The 14,160-nt window shown below is 50.7% G+C and overlaps 1 protein-coding gene across 1 annotated transcript in view; it reads left to right on the top strand.

The window, feature by feature from the left end:
- The first annotated feature begins 235 nt into the window (after positions 1–235).
- TESC (tescalcin) overlaps positions 236–14,160 on the top strand; it is a 60,301-nt gene continuing 46,376 nt past the window's right edge. The window contains exon 1 of the mRNA XM_040251630.1: positions 236–424. Coding sequence (XP_040107564.1) covers positions 367–424 — 58 coding nt within the window. The 5' untranslated portion in view covers positions 236–366. The remainder of the gene's footprint in view (positions 425–14,160) is intronic.

The raw sequence follows: 14,160 nt of genomic DNA on the forward strand, positions 1-14,160 counted from the left end.
CTGATCCCTCCTACCTGTATACCCCAACTCTGCTCATACCTGCTTCTTCCCAGGGCCGGCACGGGTTTAGAAGGGATGAGCACGGCGGCTGCTGCAAGGACTGAGGAACCTGGGTTCCCCGTCCGGGGCGGGGCGCTGCCCACTCCCGGCCGTGCGCGAAGCCGGCGCGCGCTAGGACCGTGGCGCTCCGCCCGCCGCCGCTATAAGAGGCTGCGCTCGCGCCCCACGCGGAACCCGCGGCTCAGACCCGTTCCTGGCGTCCCGACCGGTGTTGGACCCGAGGCCGGTGCGGCCGCGGCGCAGCTAACGCCAGTCCAGGGCCTGGGACGGACGAGCGTCCCGGGACCCCACCCCGCCGCGGGCACCATGGGCGCTGCCCACTCCGCGTCCGAGGAGGTGCGGGAGCTGGAGGGCAAGACTGGCTGTGAGTATCCCGCGGGGCGCGCGCGCGGGGACAGGGGCGGGGACCGCCGGCCGGCTGGCCCTGGGGTTCCCAGCCCACGGCCGGCCGCTCGGCTCTGGGCCCCCGCGCTGTGTGACCTTGGGCTAGTAGCTGGCTCTCAGGGCGCCTCAGTCTCCCCTTCCTTCAAATGGGTTCCCCGCCGGCCGCTTTGCAGGCTGCGACGATGCTGAGTAAGTGCCGGGGCCGCTGTGCCCCGGCGCCCTCGGAGTTGGCCAGTAAGCCCCGCCTGGGACTGCAGACCCGGGAGGGAGCAGGGTCCTGGCTGTCCCGGCCCAGGGCAGAGCAGGCGCCCGGGAGAGCGAGCGCCCGGGCGCGCTCAGCTGTTGTGCGCGCCCCGCACCTGAAAATCGTTGGCTTCGCGATGCGCTGGGGGAGGAAAGTTTTGAAATCGGCGGCAGCTGGGTACGAGCCGGGCTGCGTGACCTTTGGCGGCTGCGCAGGTCTCTGCGCCTCCCGTCTGTGAAATGGGTTCAGGTGGGTCCCGCTCCATGGGTAACTGGGAGGATTAAGCGAGGCAGCGCCCGAGGAGCACTTTGCGGGAGCCCGGCGACCTTCCTCGAGCTGGCCCGGACTCCCGGGGCCCCGCAGAGGCTGCGCGGCCAGCGTCCGCCCGGGCAGGGCGCACCAGGAGGCCGGGCTGCGGGCCGAGCTGACCGCAGGGAAGTGATGGCGGAAGCGCCTGACCGCCCAAGTCCTGCAGGGCTGGGAACTTGACCGTAGGCCATGACCTCTGGGCCGCTGGTTCTGTTACGAGGCTGTGAAGCGGACTGTGTACTGAGGACCATGAAAGGCTAGGTGAGTGGGTAGACTGGCTTTGACAGTGGGCAGATGGTGTTTGATCCCTGCCAGCTCCACTTCCTGGCTTTGTGACCTTGGGCTAGTCACTTTACTCCTCTGAGTCTCTATTTCTTTCTAGAATGGGATTTCTGCTAGTATCTGGTAGACTAGATGGCCATGAAAACGGGAGCCACAGATGTTATTTCCAAGCAGCAGGCTCCTGGTGCCTGCTTGGAGTTTAATGCAGACAAAGTCCATGGTTGATCAGCTGGAGGGAGCCATCCAGCCATTTGTGCCTGGGCTGAAAAATGACCCCTGCTGACCCCCAATCTAAATACCTCTTTCCAGAAGAATTGGGTGAAAATTACAGAAAGCCCTTAATTAGTTGTGTGTGTGTATACAGGTACATACATACACAGACATGTATACAGACACCTTCCTGTGTACAAATATAGAGCTGTCTTCAGTGGGAGGGAAAAAAAGGTGTGGTCCATCTACATAATATGGAACCCCTTTCTTTCTTCCTTCCTTTCTTTCTTTCTTTTTAAAGAGAAGAGTATATTTTGGTAACTGTTTCATTTCCATCAAGGAAGAATAATGAATACTTACCAGGGGATTTGGTAGAAAGGATGGAGGAGTGAGCCTTTCACTGTTAACTTTTTTACATTTTCATTTTGAATCATGTGTGACTATTTCTTCAGAAAGTTTTACGAAGTCTAGTTCATCCCCAAGGCTCGCGTGAGAGAGCAGGTAGGACCATGACCTGACTTTCTTGGGCTTCCCGTTTCTATTGTATTTCTTGAGTGCCCGCTGGCTGCCTGGAGTCTGGATGGATAGAAGTAGGATTCTCTGAGGCTGGGATCTCTGCAGGAAGTGTGGGCTCTACTGGCTATAGTCTCTCAGGCAGCCCCCACGCCAGGCAGTCTGGGGGAATTCCATCTGCTTGTGCAGTTTGACAGGTGATGGGGCCGCAGAGCATGCTGGGAATCTTGTCAGTTTCCTGGGTCCAGCCTCCTACAGGGATGACAGACGCTGAGTGTTCCATGCTCTGTTGCTTTCCCAGATATGGCTTCCCTTCTTGCTGCTCAAAACTCGGATTTCACACCCCAAAGAGACAGGGGAGACAGAGGAGAGCCAGGAAGGGGTGTTCTGAGATCAGACTAGAGGGATGGATGAACGCCTGCCTTCTGTTATCTGAACTTTAAGTAGGTGGAAAGCTCCCCTATTTCTGTGAAAAGGGGTGGCACGGTCTGAGCTCTTTTACCCATTCAGACCTGAGAGACTGATATTGCAGAGGATAGACGTACAGTATGAACAAATCAATCCGTAGTTCTGGGAAGAAGGTACAACCCAATGGCTTGAGAGCTGGGATGGGACAAGGAAACATTTTTTTAGGGTCAACCTGGAGGGCTTCTCAGAGGAGGTGATAATGGAGCAGACCCAAATAAGAAGGAGCAAGCTGTGTGAAGACCAGTGGGAAATGCACTGGGGGCAGAGGGCGCAGCAAATGCAAAGGTCCTTTGGCAGGAACAGAGGGAAGACAATGAGTGAGGTTTGTTTGAGGTGAGGACACAGACATAGGGCTCAAGTTGGGACAGGACCCTGATTTAAGGGGTCTTGCTAGGTATGTGGACTTGGGCAAGTCATTCATGCCCTGAGTGCCTCAGTTTCATGCACTGTGAAGTCAGAATAGAAGTCATACCTTCTTCTGAGTTGTTAGGAAGGATTAAATGAGTGAATATATGCAAAATATTTAGAACAAGCAGCTTGCCAGGTGGCGCAGTGGTAAAGAATCCGCCTGCCAGTGCAGGAGACTCAGGAGACTTGGGTTCAGTTCTTGGGTTTGGGAAGATTCCCTGGAAGAGGGCATGACAACCTACTTCAGTATTTTTGCCTGGGAAATTCCATGGACAAAGGAGCCTAGCAGGCTATAGTCCATGCGGTCACAGAGAGACACTACTGAGCGACTATGCACACATGTAGAACAAGTATTTAATATTCTCAGTCTTGCTTTAAACACATTGATAGATCCTGGTCGCTCTGAGCCACAAGTAAGAGTTAAGTCTTGGTCCCACTTCTTCAGAGCTGTGTGACCTGAAGCAAGTTGTTTTACCTCTCTGACTGTTAATACACCCCCCTGGATCCTGGGGTGGAGGTATAGATTGAACCACATGATGTATGTGTGTGTGGCAATGCCTGACTTGGTGTAGGGACATCAGCTCCCAGGATCCCGCGGGCTGGGTGGAGTGTTCCCGTCAGAACCCTTGGGAAGCATCCCTGAGAAGGGAACAGAGCCTCAGACCAGGGCAGCCAAAGGACAGGCGGTGCCCGCGGGGTTGCTAGGTTACCCCTGCCTCTCTGAGCGCCAAGATGGTCCCTGATTGGAAGAATCAGCCTGATCCCTTTGCATGCACCCTCAAGGAATCCTCATAGTAATCCTCCAGGGAAGGTGGTACTGTGGCCAATTCAGATGAGGAAACCGAGGCTCAGAGGGCTCAAGCAACTTGCCTGCCATCCCACAGTGCATAAGCAAAGGAGTAGGGGATCCCAGCATCCCTGGGGTTCACTGTCCTGCCACCACTGTGCCCTCACTGTTTCATCGCCTTGCAGATTTCTAGGAACTCAGAAAGGGTAGGAACAGGCTGCCATACGTTTTTCTCACCTCCAGGCCTTTGCACAATCTGTTCCCTGTGCCCCGGAGCACTCTTTCCATTTCAGGTAATTCAGCATTTGCATGTGGCAGTAACCATCACCCAGGAGACGGAGCGTGGCTCCTCTTCTCCTCATCTCTTTATGAAACTCTTGCTCTTAGTTCAGAGCTCAGCTTAGCTATTGTTTCCTCCCAGAGAGCCTTCCCTGGCTACCCTCCTTCCAACCTTGGTGTGTTAAATGCCAGTCCCCAGCGCTCCAGCAGCTCCTGCGTTGCCTCCCGTAATAGCATCACAGCCTGTTGTAATTGTCAGCTTTGTCACCTGCCACCCCCTCGAAACTTGGAGCTCCTCGAGAGTGAGGAAGATGGTCTTGTTCACCTTTGTACTCACTGGGAACACAAGAGGTTCACGTTGAGGGGGTGAAGGCCCTGGGGACTTTATAACCCAAGCAGTATAGCCCAGGAGCGTGTGTCCGGTGTAAAATCTAGCACCACCCCAGCAGCCAGCCCGGGCCATGCCAGCCCCCAAAATAGGCCTGAGTGCAAGCTCGCCCACAGAGGGCATCCTCAGGTCTGCACACCCACCTCTCCTTTCCTCTAAGAGCCTCATCGGTTGATTTAAAACACAAGCAAGTATTCCCAAACATCTTTGCTGCGCCAGCAAAGCCAACTACCTAGTTGGTTAACATTCCTATTAAAAACCCCAGCGAAGGCATCCTTGTTGTGTGTCTGAGTGGTGAGCTTGCCTTTCTCCGTGGGAGGTGTGCAGTCAAGCCCAGCGTGTGTGTCCTGGGGTGTGACATGGGCCCTGGACGGGAGGAAAAGCTCCTTAGGAGACACGTGTCCCCCGTCACCACCTGGAGCTGGCGTGGAGGTGGCCCCGCTTCCCGTCCCCCCGCCCGGTGTCTGCTCCTGGAACTGGAAAGGAAACAATAAGAGTAGGATTCTGGGAAAGGTGGAAGGGTCTGTTTTTTTTTCCTTCAGGCTCCAAAACAGCTCCACAGGCACGTCTATATAGATGCCAAGAAGCTGCCAGAAGGGAGAAGAAAAAACAATCTCACAGATTGGGAGTTCAGACCTCATGATGGCCGGAGCTCGTGTTTATCGGGCACCCGTCATCTGCCAGACGCCGGGATGAGCCAGGATGTTCCCCCGTGGAGGCTCACGGAATCCTCCCAGGGACCCTGTGGCCTCCTTGTTCCGTAGATGGGCAAGTCAAGGCCGAGGAGAGGACGTGACAGACCAGGGCCACAGGCCACTGAGAAGCAGAGGCGGGATTCAGTTTCTGGTCTGACCCCCAGACGTCATCCTTTGGGGAGGGAACCAGAGATGAGGGAGTCCTGTGCGGCCTGGGCCTGCTTCTAGGGGTGACACAGTACATTTTCCACCAAAATCTCCCTGCTGGGCAATACTCCTGGATTATAAAGCCTTCAAGAAGCCCCAGACTGTGGCCTCAGCCCCTTCACCAACTTCTCCCATGCAACAGATGCCTCCTCTGCCCTCCTGAAGGGGCCTTGAGGGGTTAGGGCGGGCCAGCAGGTACCATTGTATTCTTCCTGTTGTCATCAAGGCTTGTGAAGCTAAATGGCCAAACAAGACCCACCCAGCTCCCTTTCCATTTTCTCTGGGGGTAGATTATGGTTTGTTTTCATTAAAAAAAAAAAGTTTATTTCATTTATTTTTTGGCTGGGCTGGGTCCTCATTGCTGTGTGGGCGTTTCTTTAGTTGTAATGTGTAGGCTCCTCACTGTGGCGGCTTCTCATTGTGGCGGCTTCTCTTGTTGCAGAGCATGGGCCCTAGGCCACTCAGGCGTCAGTGTTTCGGCTCCCAGGCTCTGGAGCACAGGCTCAATAGTCATGGCACACAGGCTTATTTGCTTTGCAGCATGTGGGATCTTCCTGGACCAGGGATCAAACCTGTATCTGCTGCATTGGCAGGCGGATTCTTTAGCACTGAGCCACCAGGGAGGTCCTAGACTATGGTTTTAACTTGGGATCCTTGAGGAGTCTCTGAACCCCCATAAAAATGGGGTGCCAAATTGTGTCCTGGGGGCCCTGGGAGACATGGACCCTCAGCTTTCATGAGATTCTTAAAACAGTGACAATGCAGTCTACTGTATGTAAATAAGACCCCAAAAGGAAAGTGAAGATAAATTGAGCACTAAATAATTTTGTTTAGAAAAATGAAAAAGGGTGTCTCCCTGCTGAGGGAGGAACAGACATGTATGGGAGGACTGGTCGCCGATGTCTGAGCTCTCAGGGCCCCTGGGTGCAGTGGTCTCGACCACAGAAGGGAGGGCCGAGTGGCCCCAGCCCTCAGTAACCTCTCCGTTGGTCAGGCAGGGGTGTCCAGACCTCTGCCCACCCCTGGGTGCTCACAGTGTGGAAACATGCAGGAAAGGGCTGGGTACAAGGGAACTGATTCCTGGGCGCCTACAAGCACCCCTGCTCTGGCCCACTCTGTGCAGCTGGCCCGCTTGCCCTGTGTCCGTGGCAGCTGCAGAGCAGGAGCAGGTGGTCGTGGGGTCTGCCCTGTGCAGCAGTGCTGAGACGCCCTCTCCATGCCACCAGTTCCACTCCTTTGAAGATGTGGCAGTTGACCAGATGGTCTTGGACTGTGGCTGAGCTCGCAGCTGCTCCTCCTGGGGCCCTTTCCATCCATCATCTGCCCATCCTAAGAGCCCAGTAGGACTTTAGTTACCTGTTTACAGATGAGGACACTGAGGCTCAGACATGCAGCTGATGGCTCAAGGTTACTTGGATGCATATGTGTAACTGAATTGCTGTGCTGTACACCTGAAACTAACATGATCTTGATACTATGAATCAATTATACGTCTATAAAAAAGGAAAACAGCCTACAAAAGATGACTTAGATGCTGTGTGTAGAACCCAAATCCAAAACCAGACCTTTTTTCCCGGGGGTAAGGAGAAACTCCCTGTCCCACGTGACATAATATAGATGAGAGTGTGAGGGTCCCTGAGTCTGTCTGATCTGGGAGACGTGACACTGCTGACCCATGACCTTGTTTTGTTTTTAGATATTGCTTATTTGGCTGTTCCGGGTCTTAGTTGTGGCATGCAAACTCTTAGCTGAGGCACGTGTGATCTAGTTGCCTGACCAGGGATTGAACTCAGGGACCCCTGTACTTGAAGTGCAGAGTCTTATCCACTGGACTTCCAGGGAACTGTGCCCCTCACCACAACCCTGTCGATAGTGTTCTACACAGTTGTTTATAAGGTTGGCAAGGGGAAAATGGGACCTGGAGATGTGTAGGATTAGCTCTGGGTGATTTGGAAAGTTCTAGAACTGAGGGCAAGCTTGGTGGTGGGCAGTGTGAGGGGTATGGAAAGGACTAGGGAAGAGGAGGCCCTCTCCAGCTGCTGTGGAGTCAGACCTCACAGGTCTGACTGTGAGGCTCGCACAGGTTTCAGAAGAAATAGTTGTGTTTTCTCTACTTGAGAGCAGCTGGTGAGCACTTCCCAGCTCCACGGACTAGTAGTAATTACATCTCTTATGCATCTTTCCTTCTCGCTTCCCCCACCCCCACGCAGGCAGGATACTTTTTTTTGTGAGTTAATGGTCCCCAGAAGGCAGCATGGAACTTAATCACTGATCAGATATGCCATACGGCCCAATCCTACAGACAAAATGTCTCATGTGTTGTTGATAATATGCTGCTGCTTTTGCAAAGCACTTCAGTATCTATTATCTCAAGCCCAGGGAACACAGTGTTTTCGGCTCCGGGGTACCCGCTGCTTTGGGGAAATAAGGTAGGGCCTCCTTTTCCCAGGCTGGAGAGGCCAGGCAAGGTGACAGAAAGGAGCGTGGCACCCGGGGCCTGCCAGCCATCCTGTCGCCAGCGCCAGCTTTATTATTAATTCATAAAACCACAAGGTCAAGTGGGTGATTTCCGCTGGTGGTGGTGGCCACCTTAAGGGCCAGGACAAAAATGCCCTTTGTTGTCCCAGCCCTGTGACCTTTGTGGACTGGTAGGCTGTCAGAAGTGGGCCTGTAGTTCTCTGCACAGCTCCCTGGGAGGTGAGAGAGCGCAGTTTCAGGGCTCAGGTACCTCTGGGAGGGAGGGCAGGTGGCCAGGCGGGAGACATCAGCAGGGTTGGTGTGACTAAGTCATACAACAATGCAGAGAGAAGGGTGGGGGGATCCCTTCCACCTCCCGAGTACCAACACCAGGGCCCCAGTGATCTAAGCACCGCGGGTGAGCACCCAGCACTTCACAGACCTCGCCCACCTGGTAGCTCTCAGGGTTTCCCGTATCTTGTCCTCTCCCACACCTCTGAGACCTCAGCCAGAGTCCCATGTGGGCATAGACTAGCCTCCCACCACATTTGCCTTTACCAGCAGCAGATAGGTGTGGGTTTGAATCACGGCACTACATCTTAACTGTCTAAGCAAGAAAATTTGCCTCCCTGAGTCTCAGTCTCCTCATCTGTAAAATGGAAATGTGTCCTAAACCTGCTGTGAGGATTAAGTGAGAATTTGAGTAAAGCTCATCACACACCATCTGTGTTCAGTAGCTGTTGGCAGCTGTGAATCATTTTGATTCTTGTAAACCTTTCAGAAGCAGGCCACATATACGCCTTTTAAGGGTATTCTGTAACTTCTTCAGCAGTTCATATCATCTCTGACATGTCTGCCATCTCTGACATGCCTTAAGTTAGTCATTATCTTGCCCTTGTGCTGATGATCAGGGACCTTCAGTTCAGTCTCTGTCACGTCCAGCTCTTTGCAACCCCTTGAACCACAGCATGCCAGGCCTCCCTGTCCATCACCAACTCCTGGAGTTCACCCAAACCCATGTCCCTTGAGTCAGTGATGCCATTCAACCATCTCATCCTCTGTCGTCCCCTTCTCCTCCTGCCCTCAGTCTTTCCCAGCATCAGAGTCTTTTCCAATGAGTCAGCTCTTCGCATCAGGTGGCCAAAGTATTGGAGTTTCAGCTTCAACATCAGTCCTTCCAATGAACACCCAGGGCTGATCTCCTTTAGGATGGACTGGTTGGATCTCCTTGTAGTCCAAGGGACTCTCAAAAGTCTTCTCCAACACCACAGTTCAAAAACATCAGTTCTTCTGTGCTCAGCTTTCTTTATAGTCCAGCTCTCACATCCGTACGTGACCACTGGAAAAACCATAGCCTTGACTAGACGGACCTTTGTTGACAAAGTAATGTCTCTGCTTTTCAATATGCTGTCTAGGTTGGTCATAACTTTCCCTTCCAAGGAGTAAGCGTCTCTTAATTTCAGGGACCTTAGCATACTTGAATTTGTATCACTCTGTAGGTTTTTTTTCTTTATTTTTAAAACCTATATTTTTATTGTTTTATGCAGTCTCTATTAATTCTTGCAACCATTCTTCCTTACAGATTGTTTTCTTCCTCTGTAACACACCATTCCATAGAGTTTGTAGTCAATCTCTGAGTTGTCAGCTTTGTCTGAAAATGTCTTTTTCTTTTTTTTTTTTTGCTAGCCCATAGGGCTTCCCTAGTGACTCAGACAGTAAAGAATTTGCCTGCAATGCAGGAGACACAGGTTCAATCCCTGATCTCAGGAAGATCCCCTGGAGAAGAGAATGGCAACCCTCTCCAGTATTCTTGCCTGGAGAATCCCATGCACAGAGGAGCCTGGCAGACTACAGTCCATGGGGTTGCAAAGAGTCAGACACAACTGAGAGACTAACAATTCCTTTCGTTTCATAGGAATGGTCTTTTGGCTAGGTATAAAATTTGAGATTGCTACATGTTTTCTCTCAGGACTGAAGTTTTTGGTCGTTTTCTGTTGTTGAAAAGTCAACTCTTTTGTCTGACTGATATTCCTTTGTGGAAATCTGTTTTCCCCCTGTGTTTTAAAAATATTTGTTGTGGGTGGTTTTTTTCTTCGTTGGTTTTTTTTTTTTTTAATATGCTTTTGTCTAGGTGTGGATTTAATTTATTCTGCTGGGGAATGGTTGATACTATATTATTTTAAAAGCAACTCATGTCTTCTATCATGAAAATATTCTCTCTCCCCTTTCTCCTTATCTTCTTCCTCAATAATTCCTTTCGAAAGGTGGTGAACCCTGTCATTCTGTCCTGAACACCTCTTTACCTTTCTTTCATATTTCATAGCTTTTTGTTTCTCTGTGCTGTATTTTAAGTTGTTTACTTAAATCTGTCTTCTAATTCACTCTTTAGCTATTACAACTTTGCTGCCTTAGCTTTTTTTGTAAGTTCTGTATGGTTTTCAGAGTCACTACTTTTGTCATAGGGCACTGTTCTTACATTATTTGAAATAATTTATAGTTTCTGCTGTCTCATCTTCTTGGAGTTCCATTCCATTTATTATTTGTGTCTGCTGATTCTCCTAAATGCTGATGGTTTGCTTGTGTAGTTTGGTTTTTGAGTCTGAGCTCATCTTTGGGCTGTCTGCCCCTGGTTTTCATATCTTTCTGTGTCCCTTTATCTCCACATTCATGCCAAGGCCAAAGAGATGAGCTTAGCTGAAGTGCCCCCGGGATCAGAGTACCCTGTGCTCAGGGCTATAGAAGCGGCTTGCACAGTGCTTTGCATTTGTTGTTCTGGAAACACTATTTACATGAATTCCTCAATTTGGTTTTCCTTCACTACAGAGGTTTGGATTTTTCTCTCATGCACGTCACACGCCCAGAGTTTTGATTCGTCACAGAGTCCTCCTCCTTCCTCTGCACCATCCCACCTCTTCGGCAGAGTCAGCTTCCCTGTTGATTCTCTGGGCCAATGGGAACATTCTTCTGTCCCTCCTTACATGGAGAGGCAGCCCTTTGTGCTCTAGCCTTTGTTAGGAGTCTCACTTCTAACTCATACAGACCCAAGGCCACTGCTGTTACTCAGCGGGCTAGACACCTCACACTTAACTGTTAGAATCTGAAATTGTTCTAGTACCCCTGGGCCACCTCTCTTAATGCGACCGAGTTCCCTCCTTGCTTCTAGTACCTGAAGATTTCCCAGCTTAGTGATATCTTAAATTTTTTTCTAATTTAATCCAGTGCTTCATGGGTTTGTAATGAAGTAGAGAGTCTGTGTTCTTTGTAGAAGGAACTAGAGTTCTTTTTTTTTTCTTTTTATATATATTTTTATTTTTTTGGCTGTGGCATGTGGGATCTTAGCTCCCCAACCAGGATCAAACCTGTGCCCCCTGCATTGGAAGCATGGAGTCTCAACCATTGGACCAGTTCTAATGGAACTGGAATTCTTTACTTAAATGTCCTACCATAATAAACCCTTGTACTTTTGGTAAATCTGGAACTGAAAATAGATCTGGAAAGATCTGAAAACCAGTTCCCTATAGGCTCTGAAAGGTGCCCAAATCTTCCCTGATTGACTGTTGTTTTTCTTCCTTAGCTTTAGCCTTTTTTAAAAAATATAATTTTTATTTATTCATTTTTGGCTGTGCTGGATCTTTGCTGCTGTGTGGGCCTCTCTCCAGTTGCAGCAAGTGGGGCCTACTCTCTAGTTGTGGCTCACAGGCTTCTCACTGCGGTGGCTTCTCGTTGCAGAGCACAGCCTCTAGCCTCTCGAGCTTCAGCAGTCATGGCTCCCAGCTCGAGAGCACAGGCCAAGTAATTGTAGTGCGTGGGCTTAGTTGCTCCACAGCATGTGGAATCTTCCTGGATCAGGGATTGAACCGTCTCTCCTGCTTTGGTGGGAGGATTCTTTACCACTGAGCCACCAGGGAAGCCCTGGTCTTTTTTATTAAAATGGAGACATCTTTCTCTCTTTAATGAGGTAAGTGATAATGTGTGTGTTGTCCTAGTCATTTCTTCATTTTGGCAGACAGCACCGCAAATGGTCATGAGAGCAGATTCTGGAGTCACAGACCCCGGTTCAAATCCCAGTTCTGCCACTCATATCTGTGTGACCTTCAGCGAGTGACTTAACCTCTCAGTTTCCTTATCTGTAAAATGGGTGTGATAATCATGAGAGACAGACACTGTGTTGAGGATTAAATAAGATAATGTGTGTCAAGGCTTAGGTCTTGCCTCTGCATAAATGCTGACACACAGCAGTTAACGATTGCTGCTGTAAGGCAAACAGGAAAGGCCAGACCCTAGCCGTGGGAAGATGAGTGTGGATGAGCAGGCCATGGTCTGTGTGATTTTGAGAACTGTCTCGTCTCTCCTGGGAGGAAAGTGTTTTCTAAACTCATGTCACTTTACTCTCTCCCAGCATCCCCTCCAGTTCTGATATTTGAAGGATTCTTTCTGTGCAAGAAAAACAAAACAAACAAACCCAACCCCAAATATCTGACAAGACCTTCAGTACCTAAACTAAATGCCATCTTGCAGGCTGGTGCAGGGCTGGGGCAACCTTTTCCTGGGAACTCCTCAGCTCTTGCAGTTACAAAGAGGGTTGGAGTTTGTGTAGAAAGGATTTAAAGGTGCTGGAGGAAGGCCAGCCATCAGTCTTGTGGCTGCTTCAGCTGTGGAGAATAGAATGGAGTCTGAAAACTTCCTCCTCCAGGCCACGTGCTCCCAGGTGCATTTTTTTTTTAATTCCCAGAAGTGAGGTGTGGTTTGTAACACGCCCAGCACGTGGCTTCCAAGTAGCTGGCAGGTGGAGGACAGAAGCAGGGCATCTCACACCACTGAAGCATCTTCTGTGCGCCAGGCATGTGAGAGTGGGTCCCTTCCAGGCTGTGAAGGCCAGCCCCTCGCTCTCCTCCCCAGGCCCTGGCTTAGTCATTGCTTTGGCTGTAGCCCCAGGCGGCTCACAGCACGTTCCTTCTTCCCTGGGAGCCTGGAGGCAGCTGAAGAGCTGAGTAGGTACCACGAGATGAGTGCTTTGGGGGCATAATAATAACAATCGTGGTGACTCCAGGGTCTCATGCCCCTCCTACCAGATGCAGTGCTGAGTGTGTAATATAATTTCTTTTACAATTGGGGCAAAATTCATATAACATGAAGTTTATTATCTTAACCATTTAATTTTATTTATATTATTTATTTTTGGCTGTGCCCTGTGGCATGTGGGATCTTAGCTCTCCTATCAGGGATCAAACCTGTACCCCTTGCAGTGGGAGCGTGGAGTCTTAACCTCCAGAGCACCAGGGAATTCTCTTAAACTATTTTAAAAATGTTTTAATTTTGTGTTAATTTATTTTGGCTGCACCGTGCAACTTGCAGGCTCTTAGTTGCCCAACCAGGGATTGAACCCAGGCCCCCAGCAGTAGAAGCACAAAGTCCCAGCCACTGGACTACCAGGGAATCCCCTGTCTTAACCATTTGAAAGCGTACAATTCAGTGGCATTAAGCCCTTTCACAGTGGTATGCCAATGCCACCTCTGTATTTCCCAACCATCTTCGCCACCCCCAAAAGAAACTTCCTGCCCATCAGCAGACACTAATCTCCCAACTAACTGGCAGCCCCTGGCAACCACTAACCTACTTTCTGTCTCTATGGATCTGCTTGCTTTGGGTGATTCATATGAAAGGGAGCATGCAGTAGTGGCCTTGCGTGTCTGGCTTCTCTCACTTAACATCACGTTTTCAAGATTCATCCAAGCTGTAGCAAGTATCAGTACTTCGCTGGTCTTCTGGTGGAGTAATATGCCATCAGGTGGAGATGCCTCATTTTGCTCATCCATCTACCGGTGGATGGATGTTGGGGTTCCCACGTTTTGACAATTATGCATATTGTGTATGGGGTTTGATTGTTTTTCATGGTATGAACAGCCTCCTGTGGGCAGTGCTATTATTATCGTCATACGGAGGAGGAAGTTACAGTCTCGGGAGACGGTTTCTCAGGACGTGAAGCTGGGGTGGAACCGGCAGCTCTTGGCAGCAATGGGTTTAGCTCCCCTTTCTGTCTGGTCAGTCACACCTCTGTGTTTTAGGACTTCGGCTGATGCCAGGGGTTGAGTCCTGGTCAGTCTGTCAGGATTCAGCAGGCCCTGAGAGGCACCAAGACCTTCCCAGTGATGCCACTTGGCATCCTGGGATCTGCATCCAGGCTGGCACTGCTGGGGGGGTACCTGAAGGAGGCAGGGTGGCTCGAGGGCACCCCCCAAAAAAGGAGCCAGCATGCTCTCAGTCACCCCTGCTTCTCCCAGCTGTGTCTTGAGCTCCCTTCCCTGCCAGGAGTGCTACACCTGTGGGCCTCTCAGCAGGTACCCAGCTCCATCATCTGCATCACCGTCTGTTTGGTTGCCAGGTGCCTGGGCTCTTGTTCTGCGGCTTAGCATCCTCTGGAAACTCAGGGTAAAGTCTGAATGCCATAGTCTGTTGTATGTGCCCACCC

The sequence above is a fragment of the Oryx dammah genome, unplaced genomic scaffold (assembly GCF_014754425.2).
Source record: "Oryx dammah isolate SB20612 unplaced genomic scaffold, SCBI_Odam_1.1 HiC_scaffold_12, whole genome shotgun sequence".
NCBI lineage: Eukaryota > Metazoa > Chordata > Mammalia > Artiodactyla > Bovidae > Oryx > Oryx dammah.